General features: G+C 49.6%; 6 protein-coding genes across 6 annotated transcripts; 5 read left to right on the top strand and 1 right to left on the bottom strand.

The window, feature by feature from the left end:
- Window positions 1-2,274: 2,274 nt before the first annotated feature.
- Window positions 2,275-3,926, top strand: PFICI_14460 (uncharacterized protein; the record flags this gene model as incomplete). Its single annotated transcript, XM_007843041.1, has 2 exons — window positions 2,275-2,790; window positions 2,844-3,926. 2 exons carry the CDS (start codon window positions 2,275-2,277, stop codon window positions 3,924-3,926), a joined length of 1,599 nt encoding a protein of 532 aa, XP_007841232.1.
- Window positions 3,927-4,344: 418 nt separating this feature from the next.
- Window positions 4,345-5,452, bottom strand: PFICI_14461 (uncharacterized protein; the record flags this gene model as incomplete). The annotated part of the gene is made up of 3 exons (XM_007843042.1): window positions 4,345-5,189; window positions 5,259-5,346; window positions 5,402-5,452. The coding sequence occupies 3 exons, from the start codon at window positions 5,450-5,452 to the stop codon at window positions 4,345-4,347; spliced, it is 984 nt and encodes a 327-aa protein (XP_007841233.1).
- A 616-nt stretch (window positions 5,453-6,068) lies between these two features.
- PFICI_14462 (uncharacterized protein) lies at window positions 6,069-7,388 on the top strand (the record flags this gene model as incomplete). Its single annotated transcript, XM_007843043.1, has 5 exons — window positions 6,069-6,156; window positions 6,210-6,435; window positions 6,493-6,756; window positions 6,859-7,186; window positions 7,353-7,388. 5 exons carry the CDS (start codon window positions 6,069-6,071, stop codon window positions 7,386-7,388), a joined length of 942 nt encoding a protein of 313 aa, XP_007841234.1.
- A 2,369-nt stretch (window positions 7,389-9,757) lies between these two features.
- PFICI_14463 (uncharacterized protein) lies at window positions 9,758-11,547 on the top strand (the record flags this gene model as incomplete). Its single annotated transcript, XM_007843044.1, has 2 exons — window positions 9,758-10,690; window positions 10,744-11,547. 2 exons carry the CDS (start codon window positions 9,758-9,760, stop codon window positions 11,545-11,547), a joined length of 1,737 nt encoding a protein of 578 aa, XP_007841235.1.
- A 1,995-nt stretch (window positions 11,548-13,542) lies between these two features.
- Window positions 13,543-14,880, top strand: PFICI_14464 (uncharacterized protein; the record flags this gene model as incomplete). The annotated part of the gene is made up of 1 exon (XM_007843045.1): window positions 13,543-14,880. One exon carries the CDS (start codon window positions 13,543-13,545, stop codon window positions 14,878-14,880), a length of 1,338 nt encoding a protein of 445 aa, XP_007841236.1.
- A 1,722-nt stretch (window positions 14,881-16,602) lies between these two features.
- Window positions 16,603-20,717, top strand: PFICI_14465 (uncharacterized protein; the record flags this gene model as incomplete). Its single annotated transcript, XM_007843046.1, has 4 exons — window positions 16,603-18,381; window positions 18,442-20,286; window positions 20,382-20,598; window positions 20,671-20,717. 4 exons carry the CDS (start codon window positions 16,603-16,605, stop codon window positions 20,715-20,717), a joined length of 3,888 nt encoding a protein of 1,295 aa, XP_007841237.1.
- Between the last annotated feature and the right edge of the window lie 64 nt (window positions 20,718-20,781).

Consider the following 20,781-nt stretch of genomic DNA (forward strand, 5'->3'; position numbering starts at 1 on the left):
CTATATAGTAGATGTTGGCACCCGTATTTTGTAAGGTGTATCGTAGTTTCCAGGGCTTATGGGGGCCTCCTCCTTTTGGACCTCCAGCTGGTAGGTGGCCAGTTGGCCAATCAGAGCCCAAGAATTCTGGCGCTCCACTGGAAGCTCCACTTATTTTATAACGTTGTCTATGTTGTAGCGATAAAAACCCTTGGAAATGAATATCGTCTTATCTAGTTTAAGGTGTACTCCTTGAGGAAGCGCTCTTGCCCGACGACGCTACCATTTTGGGCCCATCGCACATCGGAGGTTTCCATTGGCAAGCGACGATCCCATCTTCCAGAGTGCCAAGAGAGGCAGCTCGGCCCCCGTTCACTACGACGGAGCCGCGGCAGATCGTGTGAAGCTTCACTTTTCATTACCTAAAGACTTCAACACCGGTCGCGGCAGGCCACAGAGCTTTGGACTTGTGCCCTCGAATCCATGACACATCGCATGCACGGTGTGTTGCGGCAGTAGCAAGTCACGACGCCACCACTAGAAACACATTCCCCGTGTTGTATTCATCGCTGGGTTGAGTTGCTGCCTTTCACCAATTCTGCCACCGGGGGCTGAAAGCCGACCCGACAGCAAGTTGCGTGGAGACGCGACCGCGGTAGTAGTTTGCAAGCATAGTGCCGGAGTCATCGGAAATGGAGAACTGCTGGGGTTGGCGATGAGTTGTAAGACCAGGCAATGTTGAGCGCAGGAGAGAATGTGAGGTCCAATCGGCAAAGAGGGCGAGGTTGCCCTTACTCGATTTTTACGCCATGATATGAGACGTTTACTCGATTCAATCGAGAAATGGTTTCTCGATAAAAAAGGCGCCTTTTAGTTGAGTCGTAGCGGTCAAACTTGAATGGTTGGGCCGCTAGAGATGAAAACGGAACCGTCTGCTAGCTTTTGTGAGACTAGACATGATCAGGAAAAGCTCAAGGCACACGGCAATGAGAGACGATTTGAAGATGCCAGGAATCTGAAGAAGCCGCCAGACTTTTCCTTGCTATTCTGTTCCATTTTGCTAATATCACACGTGTATGCTCATTCAGAAACACAAAAAAAATTGCGAGAATTGTACGACGTCAATCGAGAGAATATCGTGGGTTTTCAATCAATGCAATTGAATGCTTTTCTTGACACGTGCTATTGACTTTCTTGGGTCAAAGGAGTAAGAACTGAAGCGTATCGGTCAAGTCCGATATGATCCCACTGTTTGCGCTCAACCCCGCCAAGGCCCGCATCCCGCTATAAATTGTGAGATGGGCTCGTTTTCAGCAAAGAATGGGAAAGATAGCAATGGGCCAACGGGGCTAGACCGATTCTAGAAGTCTCCCACGCAACGCAGCTGGCGAATCAGATGCTTCTGATAACGACGGCGACACTCATAGAGCAAGACCAAATCCTCAGGGGTCCAGCCGCGGCTTTGGCTATCTTTGTCCTGCATTCCAGAATAGCATTCTGATGCAACCAAGCAACTGCTTATCTAGGCCAGAAGAAGCTTGCCTGCTTCTTGGTTGGACCCGAACGCTCCTAGCGCTCCTGTAATACATAGTATCAATGCATTGCTGTGTCGCCTTGGCTTATCCATCACTCATCAACTCTCACCCACAGCCAAGGCAAAGAGGTCGTGGGCAGTGTCTTTTCGGCAACTGTCTCCGTCGTCGGATAACCTTGATAACGCTGGCTCCCTCCGTAGACCGTAGGTAGTCAGCCCAACTCCACACAAGGAGAGGCTTCGGGATATGCAAGTGGGTATCGGTTCGCTCGCCTCGTCAGAGGTAAGAAGCCAGAACGAGTCGTTGCCATTGTCGTCGCCCTCCGCCTTTGTTCCACATTCACCCGAAAGGAGTGCCACCATCTCGGAACATGTCCATCTGCCTTCCACGTGTTTACCGCCAAACACTCTCTTGTATCCACTGCCTACCTTCATCTCATCTCTCCTCGTAGAAGAAAGCCATTGTGAATCCTTTTCTCCTTCCACTTTCTCAAGCACATTCTTGACCCTTATCTCCACACATCTCTGAACGATAGGACCCTGAACTCTCGCTTTGTTCTTCTGATTTTGTCCGACACTCCTGCCACTGTTGCATAGTCATCACCCACCCCCACTGCATACAATAAGCACCAACCTGTGTGTGTCTGATAAGCCAGCTCGCCAACTTTATCGTCGACGACCATTAACGCTATCGAGATCTATATCCCTGTTTCCCCGGATTTTTCTGCATCTAGAACCTCTATAACAGAGGATACTCGACCATGTCGGCAGATGCTGCTCCCGGACCACTCACAGTTCTCGTTTCGACGAGGGCTGTACTGACTCTGCCAGACGACAGCCTTATCTTGACGCCTGCCACCATTTCCATCTCGACCGAATTGGGTAAGATCGTGGCTATAGAGCAGACTGTCGTGCCCAAGACATCTTTTCCTTCGTCGGTCACATATGTCGACTATGGCTCCAAGGTGCTCATGCCCGGTCTCGTCGATGCGCACGTGCACCTCAACGAACCTGGCCGCACAGAATGGGAGGGCTTCAATACTGGTACTCGCGCAGCTGCCTCGGGAGGTGTAACTACAGTAATTGACATGCCATTGAATGCCATCCCACCCACCACCACAGTCGCAGGTTTCAAGGAGAAGCTTGCCGCAAGTCGGGGACAATGCTGGATCGATGTTGGTTTCTACGGCGGCGTCATTCCGGGCAATGCTAATGAGCTTTTGCCGCTCGTCGAGGCCGGTGTTCGGGGCTTCAAGGGATTTCTGATCGAGTCTGGTGTCAGTTCATCTAAGCGTAACGAACAATTTAGCCATTATTGACATTTCTCCAGGTTGACGAGTTTCCGGCAATCTCTTCCAAGGATATTGAGCTGGCAATGAAGACATTGAATGGAACACCAACAACATTAATGTTCCATGCTGAAATGATTCCCCCAATTGCGGACTCGGTCGGCGACAAGGTTCAGGCTTCTGAGCCACCGCTGGCGCCGCATGGAGACCTGAAAGCTTATCAGACATTCCTCGAGTCTCGTCCGCCCGTTTTTGAAACGTGCGCCATTGACGAGATCATTTCCTTGTCGCATCTCGCCACAAATCTGCACTTGCATATTGTCCATCTTTCTGCCATTCAGGCAATTCCCATACTGAAAAAGGCCAGAAAGAATGGCGTCAACATTACTGCCGAGACCTGCTTCCACTACCTGGGACTCGCAGCCGAGTCCGTAGAGGATGGAGACTGCCGATACAAGTGCTGCCCGCCGATCCGCGAACAAAACAACCAAGATGGCCTTTGGGACGAGCTGGTGGCGGAAGATTCGTGCATCAAGACCATCGTATCGGATCATTCGCCATGCACGCCCGAGTTAAAGCTTCTTCCTCCGCACCTGCAGAACACCGAGGCTGCTCACATGCACCACTCAGACTCGGGTGTCGACGTGACGGCCGACCTGCAGCTTGCCGACCTGGATAAGCAGGCAACTCAAGCTTCGGCACAGGGCGACTTCTTCGCTGCGTGGGGTGGAATCTCTTCAGTCGGCCTGGGTCTCCCCATACTGTACACTGCCTCCACGCTCCGCGCCAAGCAGGGCGGCAAGACGCCGAGTCTGGTCGACGTCGTGCGCTTGTGTTGTCAGTCCACCGCGAAGCAGGTTGGTTTGTACCACCGCAAGGGCGCGCTCAAGGTTGGCATGGACGCCGACGTTTGCGTATTCGACGATGCCGAAGAGTGGGTGTTGCAGAGCCACGGCATGCACTGGAAGAACCGGTGCTCGCCTTGGGAGGGCCACAAATTCCAGGGCCGCGTCAAGGAAACATGGCTTAGGGGAACAAAGGTCTACCAGCATGGCGGACTCAACCATGGTTTCGTGACCGAATCTCCTGTCGGCGAGGCCATTGTTGAAAAGAGAACCGTGTAAACAAGTGTGGTGAAATCTGGCAGCTGTGTGGTGCCATTGGCGGGGTCGAGGTTGGAGTACTTGACCCAAGCTTACAAGTGACAGACAAGATTGGTTGGAGTTGCCGACGCAGCAAGAAAGCATCGGGTGAATTGATTGAGCGAATATAGCATGGCGTGCGATGGAAGCATATCATAAACTCACGAGTTATGATTGATTTGTGGCATTTTTCTGCGCTTCCGATTCGGGGGACATGATATTATATAGCAATGTTTGTGTCTATGTCCATAATTTATCAAGTCCTTTTTTTTTTTCTTTTTTTTCATTCAAGCCAATAGTCTTGGTGATGCGATGCATATAGAGGCAGATCAATTGGGGAATGATAGTTCTCACGCAAATCTATTCTTCTCTTCTCGACCAGCTATTACGCTCTTGCTATTTAAACTTCAAACACAAGTCTTTCTTCACCTCTGGCCAAACGATACCGCTGCGTGGCTTCTAAAAGCTCGTCGCAGCCCTTGAGTAGACGTGCCCACTTCCTCGCAAAGCCTGCACTCACCTCCCAACCGCTCGGACACCAGGGCTCGCCCCAAACAATGATCCCGCGCGTCTCAATCTCGTCGTAGCCCTCGTACAGGCCACCGAGCGCATCCTCACAGAAATCATCCTCGTCGATTCCATCGCCACACTCGCTCAGCATGATCAGGTTGTCCCGCATCGCCGGGAATGGGATCATATCGATCCAAAGGTCGTGAGGCACACTAAGCTGGATCATGGTGGGCTGAAGCGATGGCGGGATAGTGGAAGGCGCCTCGGACAGGGGCAGAATATGAAATGCCGCGCCACATTCGGTTGGCATTCGGTGCTGAAGGGACAAGATGGCCAAGTTCGTCATCGTGGCGCGTAGCACATTGAACTGGATGAGCACAATGAGCTGATGATCGGGGGCAAGAGGGAATTGGAACTGAGGCAAAGTATGCTGATAATCCGCCCCAGTCGAATAAGGTATCATGGGCGGGATCAGGCGATGGCGCCGAGTTGATAACTCGGTTTCATTCGACACGGACACATTGCAGTTTTCTCGCTCCGCTTTCAGAAGCTCCCAATATGAAAAGGGCTTCAGTGATGGTAGGTCATTGCCAGACCTTGAGTCAGCTCTGAGCAGGCTCTCAACCTCTAATTTCAATCTATTGGAAAGTGCTGGCGCAACACCATCGTCCTGTGGACGGACACATGTGGGCTCCACACTCTCAGTCGAAGCCTGCCTCTGTACCCTGCGCCGCCCTAGCATTCAAAAGACCAGTGAGTACTCGCGTCTTGAGAGATGCCCCTCTTTATGAGATAACGACTTACTCCACGCCCTTTGGTGTAGGCGATTTTGTCTTCTCCTGCGCTCGGCCGCACTCCCGAGGCCAGTCCAATCATCATCCCTTGTGCGTGCCTAGGTCAAATAGTGTCAGTAAGTCTGGGTGAATTGAATACCGTCGGAAACTGACCTCGAGGAGCTTCTCGCTCGGATGGCTACATCTCACCGCTATAGCTGCCATTATATGTCCTGTATGCTTTCTCAAGTGGGAGTTGCAACAATCCTAGTTTAGACGCATGCAAACTGCTTATGCTGCTGGAAACGATCTAAAATGGCGGTTGCTGTCTTGTCGGTTGGCCTCGGGACAATAGACGGGCAGTCGGAGGAACTTTATAATTTGTCAAATGGTTCTTGCGAGTGAACAAAATCCGAATTTGAAAAGTCTCCGACATCAGATAATCTTGAGCGGCATCCAGATGAATAATAAATCCTAGCTCGCGAGAGAATCCGTCGCATCCCAACCGTCGATCCTACATACCTAGCGTGCTGCCAACTGCTTATCCTGCATATTGCTAAGCCTATTGTGGACGCCAAGCCACCCACTAGAGTACCAGACGTCTATCAGCAATGTCTCAGTAATGCTATGATGCCACGCATTTTTCATATTGTTAAGAATAGCAATGATACAATCGCATATAGATACTTTGGGCTTGGCCTTGGCGCATGAACTGAGGATATATAGACGCTCTCGCCCATGGAAATGGGTTACAAAATGACTTTCATGACTACAGTCAAGCCTTGTCTTCGATTCTAATACATCATTACTATCGATTTGTTTATATATTCTACGTTAAATAATGCCCGGCGCTATATCTGGCTTGGTCGACTTTGACCCTGAGAAGGACATTCCTTCTCTTCAAGGCAAAGTCGTCTTTGTTACTGGAGGTATGTAACAACTCATGCTCGAGGTTGCTGTACTAGAAGCTGATCACGCAAAGGAACTGCCGGACTCGGAAAATCATCCGTCCTTGCTTTTGCAAAACATAATCCAATCCATGTATATTTTACAGGTCGAAATGCGGAAGCAGGAGCGGCTGTCGTCGAGGAAATCAAAGGCATCGATCCAAATGTGGGCGCAACCTTTATTAAAGTCGACATGATGTCGTTGGCAGATCTCAAGGCAGCCTGCTCACAGTTTTCTCACGATCGTCTTGATGTACTATTGTAAGTTGGACATTCTCCAGCCAGAAAAGTCACCTACTGAATGAAACCACTCCACAGATGTAATGCTGGTATCATGAATCAGCCGCCTGGACTCAGTTCAAATGGGTATGAAAAGCATTTCGCAACCAATCATCTCGGTAATGCCATGATCACCAAACAACTTCTACCAATCTTGTTGAAGACGGCTGAGAAGCTCGAGTCCGATGTACGAATAGTCAACCTGACGTCGTTGGGTTGGCAACTTCATTCGAAGAGGGGCATCGACTTTGATGATCTCCGCAATGCCAAGCCAGGATTCCTGAGATCATATTATCACTATGGGTAAGTTCAAGAGGGGCGTTGGTGAAACGATGAAATCCAAATCTGTTACCCTGTACAATGATTTTGTGAGACTAGCTGACACGCATCTCTTCGAATGGGCAGAGAAAGCAAGCTTGCAAACATTGTGTATGCGCGCGAGCTCGCACGACGCTACTCTACGATCATGGCTGTCTCTGTGCACCCGGGTGTTGTCAAGACCGATCTGGTTAATAATCTATCAGTAGCTCGCAAGGCTGTCGTATACGTAAGCCAGTATCTCATGGGCGTGTCGCTGATGGAGGAGTGGCAAGGATGTCTCAATCAGCTTTGGGCAGCTGCTGGAGCGAAAAGGGGAGACTTGGTGAACGGTGCTTTCTATAGGCCCGTCGGGGTCTTGAGCAACGACATGCTGGATGATGTGGCCAAAGACACTGAGCTAGGAGAAAATTTGGTAAGCAACTTCCGATGTCATTTCTCCCCTTCTCTGGGCTGTCTCATGAGCAAGCATTGGCCAAATTGGTGCTGCAAAAGAGCATACTCAGACGAATGGCCCAAAAGAGCTGCTTCAAACTCATTTATCTACCCGAATAGGTAATTGCTAACACAAGTTATTGTAGTGGTCTTGGACAGAAGAAGTATTGGCCAATTATTAGAGTTTTCGGATTCGATCCGTGGCAAAGTTTTGACCACCTCACAGACCCGCTTATACGATTCTGTAGGTTTGGAGAAACAAGAGCCGAGAAAAAGTGAGGCTTCATAGCGACCCCGAAATCGCAGTTTCTTAATGTTTGACGATGTACAATGAAGCCCCTAGCCTAGCCGTTCCCCTGGGGCGATGAAAAAAATTCAACCTTTCTCTTGAAAGCCTTTCCAAAGCCCGGTTCAAATGACTAGGATAACGATGTATCTTAAGCGTCATCGGGCAATTGATTGCAAAGTTTCGATATCTTTTCTCCGAAGCATACATGGTTATCCATATCTATTTTACAGATATTTGACGGTTCCCATGTTTGGCCCTGGCTTTTGAGCAAAGTTAGGGCTCCCGAGATGCGGGCTGTGCCTTCGGTCGCCACTGACAACCGATCGAGGCCACGAAAAGATCCGAGTTCTTCCCGGAGAACGACTATTTTGACCACACCAAGGCCTCGGTTTCTACATAGAGTATTCACATGTCAAAATTGCGGCTCCGATTCCGCCCTCTGCCAATGATTCTGTTACTGGCACTCGTCAAGGGTGGCGGAGCCCCATGGAGCATAGGAATCACGAGTAAAGCATGAGAGGATTGAAGAGGACGAAATTTACTCTTTGAGGGCACCAAGGGCTGCTTGGGGGACCTCTCCCGTCCTCGAGTGTCAACGTGACAATCAAATTTCAACTTCCGTGATGATGTTTGGCCGTCTGTGTAATTACACTCTTATGATGATGTGAATGATTTTGATTTGCTGACATGAAAGTTCGATTCATCTGGCTCATACCTGCCATGGTTTCATTACCTTGGGGTTAGTGTCTTGGTGATATGTGAGTACGTGACGCTAACGTTCGGGGTTACGAGCGCCTCACTTTCTCTCTTCGTCTGTATAGGTTGTCTTGCCCTAATTGAGAAAGATGTCAAGGGACAAACAATAGTCAGAAGTTAGTACTCGATGCGTAGGGCCGTGTAGGGCCGCGTAGGGCCGCTTGGGCTAGATATGCAGGTACCATACGCCTTTACTAAGATCGACGTATAGATCCTTCTCCATGGTGGCTAGCCGGACCAAGCCTTCCGCTCTTCGGGCCACAAGACGCTCTGTGTCTAGGTGAAGGGCTTCCCCCGTATTTCCCACGAGGCACGTGGACCACTGTGAAATCTGCAAAGATCCGCTTCAGGATCTCTTTATTGACTGCCGGCTTCCCGTTGGCCATCCGCGGTTTCGGGTCTTCGTGGCATGGATCACGGGTCGACCCTACAGTCTCGGTCGAGCCGCCAGGATATGCTGAGCAGAGATGTCGCATCTAAGGCGGACCGCCGCAGCTTCGCTCAGCCCTTTGGCTGGTATCTGCTGTGTCCATGATCCTGTCGGTCCCATTTTTCATCATCTCGAGGCTGATAGCGCGTGCTTCTTGGTGTAGCGTCTTGCTTAGCGGTTCGCAAGACAAGAGCTACTACGCGAAAATATTCTTCTAGCGCCTTCATAGAAGGTTCTTTGCAAATAACCGCACGAGTCAAGAACTGACTAGAGCCAAGAACAGGCACGAGCTTTCGACGGAAGTACCAGCAATTGGTAGTTCCTCAATTGCCAATAATTGTAGCAGGCCTCTAGCAGAAAATAGCAAATAGAGCAAAATGAACATAATGACACGATGGTGGCTTTTGTGCAGTGTCTTCATCTCAAGTGGCTGCTAGTCTCATCTCTAAAGATTGGTTTCAGAATAACGAATGCCAATGAGGATGTGCGTGTCCTAGCGTCTGAATTTAGGTATGCTGAATGAGTTTTGAGCCAGTGCCTGAACAGCTCTGGGGTCTCCCTGCTCGAGTATAGCTGCGGCCATCTAAATCTGTCAGGCGAGAGACAACGACACCCATGATACTATCGCTCGTAGCTTCACCGGCGCCTGGTTTTTTTTTTCTTTCCCCGCCACCGCTGTTCGCCTGAAGATTTTTTTTTGTCTTGCCTTCTTTGCACCCCTCAGGTGGCAATGGCGGGACAACAGACATAGGCGTATCAATCATGATTGTGCTGTTTCTACAACGACCGGCGTTAGGAAACAGAGCAACGTTGTGTTCGCATCTGAACCGTGATGGTCATAGCTTCGCAGTATATAATATTGGCACACAGTCCGTCTCTAAGCCAGCATAGCTAATATCACGTCCTAAACATCCGTCAAAATTAGTCCACCTGTTTCAGCTTTCGGCGAAGCCTAAGCTATCAAAAGCACAAGCCTGTTCTAAATCTGACATCTGGGTCGCTGCTTCGAAAGGGGTAATACGATTGACGATACGTATATAGTCGAGCTCTCTATAAGCACGGCGCTTCTTTTCGAAATGGCTGGCTCAAGTCGAGACAACATTTCTTACGAACAGCTGCGGCACGTTGACGTCCCAGTAGTCGCTCCTTATCCGATCCGGAAATCACATAGTTATTCTCAAGACGCTGGTCAAGCACCCCACGATCGTCCTACCCTCGGAACGCCTTCGGCAAACAAACCACAGCACATAGCAATGCCGGGATCACGAGGTCCTCGTCCACCATCCTTTGAGGACAGAGAGGCGCTGGCGTCGCTCGAGGCCAGGTCGCCTGGAGCTAGGAGGCCCCCAGTCCGGCCTGGGCGCACCAACAGCATGAATACTTCAGTCACTGCTCACACTGCACATACTCTCACGCCCCAGATGGCTGAGGATTCGGACAACGACCGTGAGCACCAGCCAGCGTACTTTGACCAGGCGGCTGGACCGTCTGCAAACCAGTTCCTCGCCGCCCGCGGCAGGCCCATGTCCTTTTATGACATGAAGGAGCAAAATAAACAAGCCAAGCTGGGTGCCATTGGTGGCAACAACAACAGAGCCTCGTGGCGTAGCGGTGACATGCCGTTCAACTATGCCGACATCATTGGAGACAACCGTCACAGCTACGTGCCTCCAAACATGGGCCGTCACGTGAACCGACCAAACAGGGAGGCGGATAACTTTCTTCCCACCAGGCTTCCGTGGACCATGTGGATGAACAGTGAGGCCAAGAATCACTTCGTGGCTGCGCTCGGCGAATGGGTCGGAACTACAATGTTCTTGTTCTTCGCTTTTGCCGGAACACAGGTCGCCAATGCCCAAACCAAGACACCGGCAGAGGCAACTACAACAAACGCCACCGCTGGTTTCGACCCTATAGTCATGCTCTACATCTCTGTGTCCTTCGGTTTCAGTCTCATGGTCAATGTTTGGGTCTTCTTCCGTATCTCGGGTGGTCTCTTCAACCCAGCTGTAAGTAAAGCTCTTTTCCATCATTGAACGATCGCTAATGGCTAATCCTGTAGGTTACACTCGCTCTTTGGGCTACTCGGGCAATTGACGCCACGAGAGCAGTCATCCTTTTCTTATCACAAATTGTGGGCAGTATCACTGCTTCAGCACTTATTGTTGCCATCTTCCCCACGCCATTTAGTGTGCGTACCACGCTCAGTGATGGCACATCTATTGCGCAAGGTCTCTTTGTCGAGGCATTCATGACAGCCGAGCTCGTCTTTACAATTCTCATGCTGGCGAAGGAGAAGCATCGCTCAACTTTTATTGCTCCCGTTGGTATCGGTCTGGCTCTCTTCATTGCCGAGCTGGTCGGAGTTTACTACACTGGAGGTTCTCTAAACCCAGCCCGCAGCATTGGTCCCTGCATTGTCTCTGGCAAATTTGATCCCGAGCACTGGATCTACTGGGTTGGCCCCGGTATGGGAGCCATTTTTGCCATCGCATTCTACCTCTTTATCAAGGTGCTCGAGTACGAAATGGCAAACCCTGGCCAGGACGGCGACGAGGTGAACGACCCAACCAAGAACCCCAACCACGAGCTGCGCGAGAAGCAGCGTGAGATGACAACGCGCATCCTCTCCTCACTCGGTTATGAGAACCCGACGCTGGCAAATCCATCGGATGCTGTGCGATCGGCCGAGGAAGGCGCCTACTTTACGAGTCGCACATCCTCAGTCATGAACGACAGCGACCAGGAGCAACGCTTTGGCGCCAACGGTGTGGCCCTGTCTACTGTTGCATCCATGAGCGATCACATAGGTAGCCCGCCACCTACCAGCCACGTACCATCCGTCTCGGTACACGGAGACCGGTAATATGGTGAATACTACCAAAACAAACCAGCTCAACAATGCGGTAAATATCATTTCGGAGCGGGGAACGGGACGAGCAACGGTTGCATGGCTAGGCGTCTGGGTGACAAAATAATAATATCTGCTAAACATACTGACCTGGGGTCAGCTCTCGACCATCTTTTCATATTTAACTCACGCTTGCGTTTTTAATATTGGGCGTTGCTGGATGATCCTCGCCGTATAACTCTTGCATTCACATCTCATAGGTAGATAGAGAGGAAGAAAACCCCTTATTACACAATCCCGTCTTTACCCAACCTTGATCGGTTTCCTCGTTCGAGGTTGATAAAATGGTTGAACTTTCCAGCTTGCCGCCATATGACGAGAGTGCTAGTATTTCCACAGGTATTTCAGGATCGAGATTAGTCATGCGAGACGCTGTTCAGAACGTCAGTTATCAGGCAAAAGTTCCGCCCCTACTATAAGCTGCTCCCATCACAGTAGCTAATGTTCCTAGGATGGCCGCCCCAATCACTCCATGCCAGACACCCTGGCGGCCAGTCAGAGGCCTCTGGTTAATGCTTCGATGCAGCGTGGCGCGATACATTGGTGCATTACATTACGAGCCTCTCGTAGGATGATTTATTTTCTTCAGAAGTTCAAATAAAAAATGGTGAGCAATACGACTTATTGAAATTCGCTCGCCTTCAAAAAGCTGGACCCAAAAGTAGGAGCATACTTTAGCAAGGTGAGTCCGCGCCTCGTTGTTTCATTGAATACTTGCGTCATCCGAACCCACGACAGCAGTGGGGTTTCTACAGAAAAGATACGGTAAATTGTACGGTATTAAGAAAAATTTGTGACCCGAAAGGTTTTGCGTCGGTGCATACAGTGTGTAGGTAGGCAGCCAGGTAAGGACGGGGCAGACAATAAAGATGGGTCTGCTCTGCCAGCAATTTAGGTCCTGGAAACGCTATTCAGTTCATTGCGTTGCGGGGGTCCTTCAAGCAAGACATTGCCAAATACAACTACTGTCGATAGTTGATCAATTGAGTGACTATTTTGGCTCGACTATTGCAATACTTCTGTCCAACGTGGATGATATTCTTTTCGCTTGCACCAACGATATCTGCTTGGACTGTATATGCCCTGTCGTTGGCTCAATTGAAATCATTTGGCACATCAAGTAAGAGTATAGATTGGCTACTGTTAGTATTCATACCAATTGCATAGACTATCAAATAAGAAATAAACATGTGTATTGAGTGAAAAAAGTTCACTAGAAACATTGATTGGATTAAACAGTAATTACATCCAACTCAATACAGCATCTTGCAGTCAGATACATGAGTAATCTTTTACACTGGAATTAAATACTTATCTTTTTTGCGCAAACGAGCAGGACCCTCCTATAGTGCCGCTATAGGTGCAGCTAGTCCTACAGCATGCTTTGCTTTTGGAGATTTTCTATTTCGGCGGAATCGAATGCATAACTTCTCCGAATTCGGCTGCCTCTTGTCATCGGCTTTCTACTTAGCCTATGTCTTTACCCCCCTGACGGCATCCTCGCTTCAAATGGCCACAATTGTTGAAGGCAAATTGTTGATTGCGTTTGGATTACAAAAGTGGCTCATTGCGTGGGTGACTTGAAAATCCTCGAAAAAGCCAGATTTGGACCCAAAATCACGATTGTCTATAGCTTCACCAATTCCGCGTGAGATGAGCAGGATGATGCTAGAAACAAACGAGAAGATCGGATGCCAGGATCTGCCTGGCCCAAGTCATCATGGTAAGAATATATGTCGCCCTTGCACCCAGATTTCTCTGATTGACCTTGGTAAAGTAGCAGGTTCGTCTTCGCATAGTGCTAGAGCGAATAGCGGAGCAAAAGATGGCGCTCCGGCAAGTCAGTCCCGCCGAGATCATTCCATCGAAGTGATCCGATGGAAAGTGGATGATGCTGAGAACCCAAATAATTGGCCATTATGGAGAAAGAGACTGATTGTCATCACAAATATGGTGATTGTGCTCAACAGTACGATGGGAAGTTCGCTGCCCAGTCAAGCGATACCTTTTATAACCAAAGATTGGGGTGTTGAAGGACAAAACGAACAGAACTTGCCAATATCGACATATTTAGTTGGTTACGTCTTTGGTCCGCTCATTTGGGGTCCCATGAGTGAGCACTTTGGTCGTCGATGGCTCCTATTGGGAACCTTTATATGCTATTGTGCTTCTGTCCTGGCATGCGCACTGGCTCCAAGTTGGTCGTTCCTGTTGGCATTTCGGTTCTTGGCTGGCACATTTGCAAGCTCTCCGCTCGCAATCACGACGGGCATATTCGCCGATATATACGGAGAACCGGTCGAAAGAGGACGAGCAATGGCGTTTTTTAATGCAACAACCATTCTCGGGCCCATCTTTGCACCTATCATATCGGGTTGGACGGCACCTACGATTGGCTGGCGATGGTGTTTCTGGATCGGCCTCATCTACGCTGTGCTCAGCTTTATACTCTTGTGCTTCCTTCCAGAGACATTTAGCCCGAGATTATTATCGAACAAGGCGACACGGATGAGAAAGCAAGATTCGTCGTTGAACGTGATTGCAGCATCGGAACGGGATCCATTGACTCCTACACGCTTTATCACTGTTATTTTAACGAGACCAATCAGGATGCTAGTGTCGGAATCTATTGTCATGTGCTGCTCGGCTTATCTGTCGCTCGTGTATGCGATCTTTTATATGAGCTTTAGAGCCTATCCAATCATTTTCCAAGAGTTCTACAGCCTCTCCCCTGGGGTCACTGGGTTGTGTTTCTTGCCCATTGGCCTCGGTGCGATTTGCACACTCCCGGTATTTTACTGGTACGATTCGTATCTCAGACGGTTGCGAGCGAGGCATGTTCCCTGGGCTTTACGGGAGGAAGCCCGGCGGTTGCCCCTGGCTTGTCTCGGCGGGCCGCTATTCGTGGTGTCCTTGTTCTGGCTAGGCTGGACAAGCAGAAACGGTGTGCATTTTGTGGTCCCTATGCTGGCTGGGCTCTTGTTTGGCTTTGGTTTTCAATTCATCATGATGGCCTTGTTGAATTACCTTAGTGATGCTTATGAGATTTATGCGGCATCTGCCCACGCCGTTGCGAGCATGTGCAGATCACTCTTGGCTGTCGCTCTCCCGTTTGCGACGTTACCTCTATTCGATAGACTGGGCATCGCTGGCGCATGCAGCTTCCTGGCAGGGCTAAGTGCCTTGATGTGCGCAATCCCCTTTTGGTTTATCTGGAAAGGCGACGAGATTCGGGCAGGAAGCAAGTATTGCACAGCTCTGAAGCAGAAGAGTGACACCATAATATAATTTAGAGCTTTACTTTACTTGAACAGGACAATCAACATAATCGTCAAGCTGAGCTGCTCAAGAGAAACATTGGATTAATGTGTTGCGTCCGTGCGACGGAAAGTCTCTTGCTCTGGGCACCCTGCAAGTTCTAGGTTGGCGGCATTTTTAGTGACTGAAGCACTGTAGAGCCTCGGGTCGCCGAACACTAGATCGGGGCGATCCCTAACCGAAGCTCTCAACCTCGGAAATTCCAAGCGACATTTCATCACTGACTTTCGCGCGTGTTGAGAAATTTGTACAATCTCACCCTCCGTTTCTCTTTGCTTTTGATACCGTCTCGCGCTGCGTCTCTTGAGCTCAATGCCGATGCAAGGATTTCTGGTGGTTGACCAATTAGACTGTGAATCAAGTACCTGCCTAGAGGCTCGCTCCTTCAGGCTTCGAACGCCCAAAATTGGCAAGAGTCTCCCCGGTACCGAATGTGACGCCAACACGGTTCATGGGCCTCGGAGCATTTCCTTCCCGGCATTCCTTGACCGTACGATTATTGACTCAAACTAGTATTCACTTTGTATGGGCTGTCCGATACGGACAAACAAGCCAAAAGATTACAACACGACTCCAAGACCAGGCGTGTGTGTGTGTGTGTGTGTGTGTGTGTGTGCTAACCACCATTTTATTGCTCTCCAACTTCCACGCCCATAGCCTCATCATCTTGATAATCGACAGAACAATGAACCCCACGATCCAGCTCCGCCAATGTGCGTTGGTGAGCTGGTGACAGCAAGGATGAGCCTGAGCTTAAAGACTCTAGGGCATGTTCCCGGTGCCATCTTTGCAGACTCAAATACTCTGTAGCTACGAAATATACCACCCGTATCCTGTACCTCCAAACCATGGTACCTCGGCTCCCTTCAGGACTTGGCGTACCAACGCGACTCGACCTCGCTTAGCAAGTCGCGTTTTCTTCGGATGGATTCGCGCGCCCGATGTGCGACGAGTGAGATGGAGAGCTGGTACTGTAGCAGTCTTACTCCTTGTCAGACTGAGTTCGCAACCTTTACAGTGTCAAGTGACGGACGGTACCATTCTCAAAGAGCCAAATCCCATCTCGGCACGACAACTGAAGCGCCACGACACAACCCCCACAGTTAACCTCGAGTGGTATTGTAGCTGGACCAGACCGCTAAAATGTCAACCCTAGCAGGGGCCTGGCGTGCCTAGCCCCCACTGTTCTTCTTGGTCCCTCTCCAGGGTTTCCATTCCGTGGTTCTCAAGGGGGGTCAAGGTTGATATATTTTGTCTTCACAATAAGCATCGCAGCTCGGGATACCGTTCCCTACTGGCACATACTTTGCTTCGATTGTCTTTGAATCTTTCCTCCATGGGCCAGCGGTCTTGGCCCTGTACGAGGTCTAAAGAAAGAAACACAAATTACTTCACCTTTTTCGCACATCATGCTATAATCTGATCGAACATTATTCCCTTTTCAACCTGGGCGATTCTTCAACGGGCGTGATGAGGAACCATCCCAAGCTCATGATACTTGGATTTTGAATTTAGAACTACGCCACACAGCTTATACACTGTATCAAGCGCCGAAATCATAATCTAGTGCAAGGTGCAAGCGGGCGAATAGACTTCATCATAAACTCGAGCACATGGGGCTTGGTGAAATAAATCATCATCGACATTCTGGCTCACGGTTACCCGCACCGAAAGGCACGACAGATGGACACCATGGAGACAAATATGCCTGCCCGAGAGCAAGCTCACTTCGAAGCTGAGAAGGAAGAATTCGAGCCTGGCACCTCCATATCCGCATCAATGGATGTAGGGCATCCATATCAAGAGCAACGGGTGCCTTCTATTGTTGGCCACATATCCCTTGATGATGTTGATCCTGTCAATGTCCAGCTTAGAGATCTTTCGGTTCAAGTCGACACATCCCCTTCATTGCTAGAGCCTGCAACATATCCCGAGCTATTCCAAAGACTATCTGGGCAAAAAGACACAAGACACAATGTCAAGCCGCTGCTCAGCTCAATTGATGCGACATTGCCTAGCGGCAGCTTGACGGCTATACTTGGAGGCAGCGGTTCTGGAAAGACCACCTTGCTCAACACCATTGCTGAGCGAGTTTTCAGTGGCAGGCTGGCGCAAGCTGGGAGCATTCTTTTCAATGGACAAAAGGGTGTGACTTCTATCAATCAAGCCTACGTCATGCAACAAGACATTCTCATTCCATCGCTCACGGTCAGAGAAACTCTGCGGTACTCGGCAGACCTGCGACTTCCTCGGGCAGTGTCAAGGGAGGACCGATGGCGTATAGTGGAAGAAGTTATCCTAGAACTGGGTCTTAAAGAGTGTGCCAACACGAGAGTGGGTAATAGCCAGCGCAGGGGTCTTTCCGGAGGCGAGAAACGAAGAACGAGTATTGGTGTCCAATTGCTTGCGAATCCGTCAGTTCTCTTCCTGGACGAGCCAACGACCGGCCTCGATGCCACGAGTGCATACCAACTCGTCAAGACTTTGAAATCTCTTGCCCAAAAAGGCCGAACTATCATCACCACTATTCATCAACCCCGTTCGGAGATTTGGGGCCTGTTTGATAACTTGATTCTCTTGTCCCGGGGATCACCGGTATTCTCTGGGCCCAGGAGTGAATGCGAGCCATGGTTTTCGGACCTCGGATACCAAATACCACCATTTGTCAATCCAGCCGAGTACTACATCGACCAGGCTGCCATTGATAATAGGACACCCGAACTGGAAGAGGAATCAACAGTACGAGTGCACGCACTCAAAGCGGCTTGGAACGAACAAAGGCCAATGCGATTCCCTCCGGCCTTGGATCAAGGTCTAGTATCAAATAAACCTGCAAGGCGCGCGCAAAGCCAACACGCTGGCTTCTGCCGCCAAATTCGCGTCCTGACAGACCGAAATCTGAAAGTGACGGTGCGGGATCCCATGGGCATGGCAGGATCAATTGGCGAAGCCATTTCCATGTCAATCATACTGGGCTACATTTTTTATGCCTTGCCTCGAGACCAATCCGGCATAAGGTCTCGAGAAGGTGCTCTCTATTCGTCGGTTGGCTTACAAGGCTACCTTTACCTGATGTTCGAGACGTACCGCTTGACAAACGACATTCCCACCTTTGATCGTGAACACAATGAAGGGTGTGTCACGGCACTCCCATTCATCCTTTCCCGCCGAATCGCTGGCTTCTTCACAGAGGATATTCCCGTTCCGTTCTTATACAGTGTCATTCTCTATTTCATGGTGGGATTTGACCGTGAAGCCGGCAAGTTCTTCACGTTCTTCTCCATCATTCTATTGAATCATTACATTGCCATCATGCTGGCAATGACTGCGGTGGCGGCAGTTCGACACTTTCCTGGGGCTAGTCTCATTGGCAATTTGGCCTATACCCTCCAGAGTATGGCCTGCGGCTATTTCATTCAGAGCAACACGATCCCAGTCTACGTACGATGGCTTAAATACGCCACTTACACTGTAAGCATTGAGGTTTGTAACCAAGACGACATGCTAAAGACTAACTCTTGACGTGTACAGTATTACGCTTTTGGTGGGCTATGTGGCAACGAGTTTGAAAATAACTTCTACAACTGCCCGCTAGAGGGCGGTGCTGACAACCCAGGATGCGCATCTTATACGGGAGCTTATATCATGGACAACCTTGGGTTCCCGAAAAACTGGATCGCTCGACCCATTTTGGCCATGGTAGGATTCGTCGGTCTCTTTCTCATCACATCGTGGGTTGGGCTAGCATACTTGAGGGTCGAAATGACGATTGCACGAGCGAGAAATTCTGACAAGGATCTTTCCTTGGGCAAGGAGAAGATGAATGCAGTGCCAACCCAAGAAGTACGGGCAATTGACGTCGGCCTGAGTGACTTTGGACTGGTTGTGGACAAGCGATCTTTTCTGGGAAAGAAGCAATCAACGAAAACCATACTGAACCCAGTGAATGCCATATTCCAGGCGGGCTCGTTAAATATCGTGATGGGACCTTCGGGCTCTGGTAAAACCAGCCTTCTTAATAGCATGGCGCTACGTCTTAACGGATCTTTCGGGACACGCTACCTCGCATCAGGCAAGCTCACATTCAACGGAGCAGTGCCATCTGACTCGGTAATCCGTTCTGTCGTATCATATGTCTCTCAAGATGATGATGCACTGTTGCCGTCGCTCACTGTTCGTGAGACGTTACGGTTTGCCGCAGGTCTACGACTACCCTCGTGGATGAGTAAGCGACAGAAATACGACAGAGCTGAAGAAGTTCTTCTAAAGATGGGATTGAAGGACTGCGCAAATAATCTCGTGGGAAGTGATCTCATCAAGGGCATTTCAGGAGGCGAAAAGCGCCGCGTCAGTATTGCGGTGCAAATTCTGACCGACCCCAGAGTACTGCTTTTAGATGAGCCTACCTCTGGTTTGGACGCCTTCACTGCCAACAACATTCTCGAGGTCCTCCATGGATTGGCCAACGAAGGCAGAACGTTGATCCTGACGATACATCAAGCAAGATCAGATTTATTCAAGCATTTTGGCAACGTGCTGCTTTTGGCACGAGGTGGCTCACCAGTATTCGCGGGAGCCGCCAAAGATATGCTCGGGTATTTCGGTAATCTTGGCCACCAATGTCCTCGACACACCAATCCAGCAGATTACGCCCTAGACCTTATCACCATCGATCTCCAAGAAGAGAAACGAGAGGTAGAAAGCCGAGAAAAGGTTAGAAGGCTCGTTGAAGCCTGGAGAGATTGCAGCAAGACCAATATCCATAGCGACACCATTGGATCCAATCCAGGAGGTCTGGACCAGGTTGATGAGGCATCAGAGGCTGAGCCTCAAGCAAACTCTAATCAGCAACAACAATCATCCGACGTTACAGAGAGAGCCAACTCAATGAATCAAGAATCTGCACCTGATGCTGATCCTTCGTCTGCAGCCACCCCCTCTGAAAAGCGCCCAGCTGAAACACCTCAACGCAAGCCTTTCAACAGGACCACATTGGCTAGTCCAGCAGAGGTTGGTGCCATGGCGCGTAAACGTACATCATTTGCCACCGCGTTTCCTTTACTCATGCATCGCGCAATGCTCAACATCCGGCGTCAACCCCCATTAATTCTTGCGAGAATTATGCAGGTCCTTGGGCTCGCTCTGGTACTGTCACTCTTCTTTGCTCCATTGCACAATGATTACCCATCAATACAAAATCGAGTCGGCTTCGTGCAGGAGGTCGGTGCCTTTTATTTTGTAGGGATGCTCCAAAATGTCGCCATTTATCCGGCTGAGCGGGAAGTCTTTTATCGAGAAGATGACGATACGGTATACAGTGTCGAGGCATTTTTGGCTACTTACACCATTCTCGAGGTCCCGTTTGAAATTATTTCAGTAAGTACCACCAAAAGGAGAAGGGCCGTTGGCTCGGTTACAGGTTTTCACGCATTAGAGAAAAATACAAAAGCTAACACATTCCTCCTTACTAGTGTTTAATTTTCGGGGTTCTTGCAGACTTTGCTGTTGGCCTTCCACGCACAGCCGAGATGTATTTCATTTGCGTCTTTTGCTGCTTTGCCATTGTAAATTGTGGTGAAAGTCTTGGAATCATGTTCAACACCCTGTTCAACCATACCGGATTCGCGGTCAACGTCATTTCCATCTTGCTGAGCGTTTCTCAGACTATGTCCGGCATCATGTCAATTGGTAAGTTCAGGAGTACCACAATTTTCTCGCTTTTTTTCTACTGTATAACCAAATACTGATTCTCGGCCACAGTACGTACTTATGGTGCCCAATTCATGTCTTGTTTCCCAGGTCTTTGAGTTTTGTCCCAATCGCAGTGGCAAGATGAGAGACGATTTACAATATCATTACTGCGATCCTGGT

The sequence above is a fragment of the Pestalotiopsis fici genome, assembly GCF_000516985.1.
Source record: "Pestalotiopsis fici W106-1 unplaced genomic scaffold PFICI_Scf_13, whole genome shotgun sequence".
Taxonomy (NCBI): Eukaryota; Fungi; Ascomycota; class Sordariomycetes; order Amphisphaeriales; family Sporocadaceae; genus Pestalotiopsis; species Pestalotiopsis fici.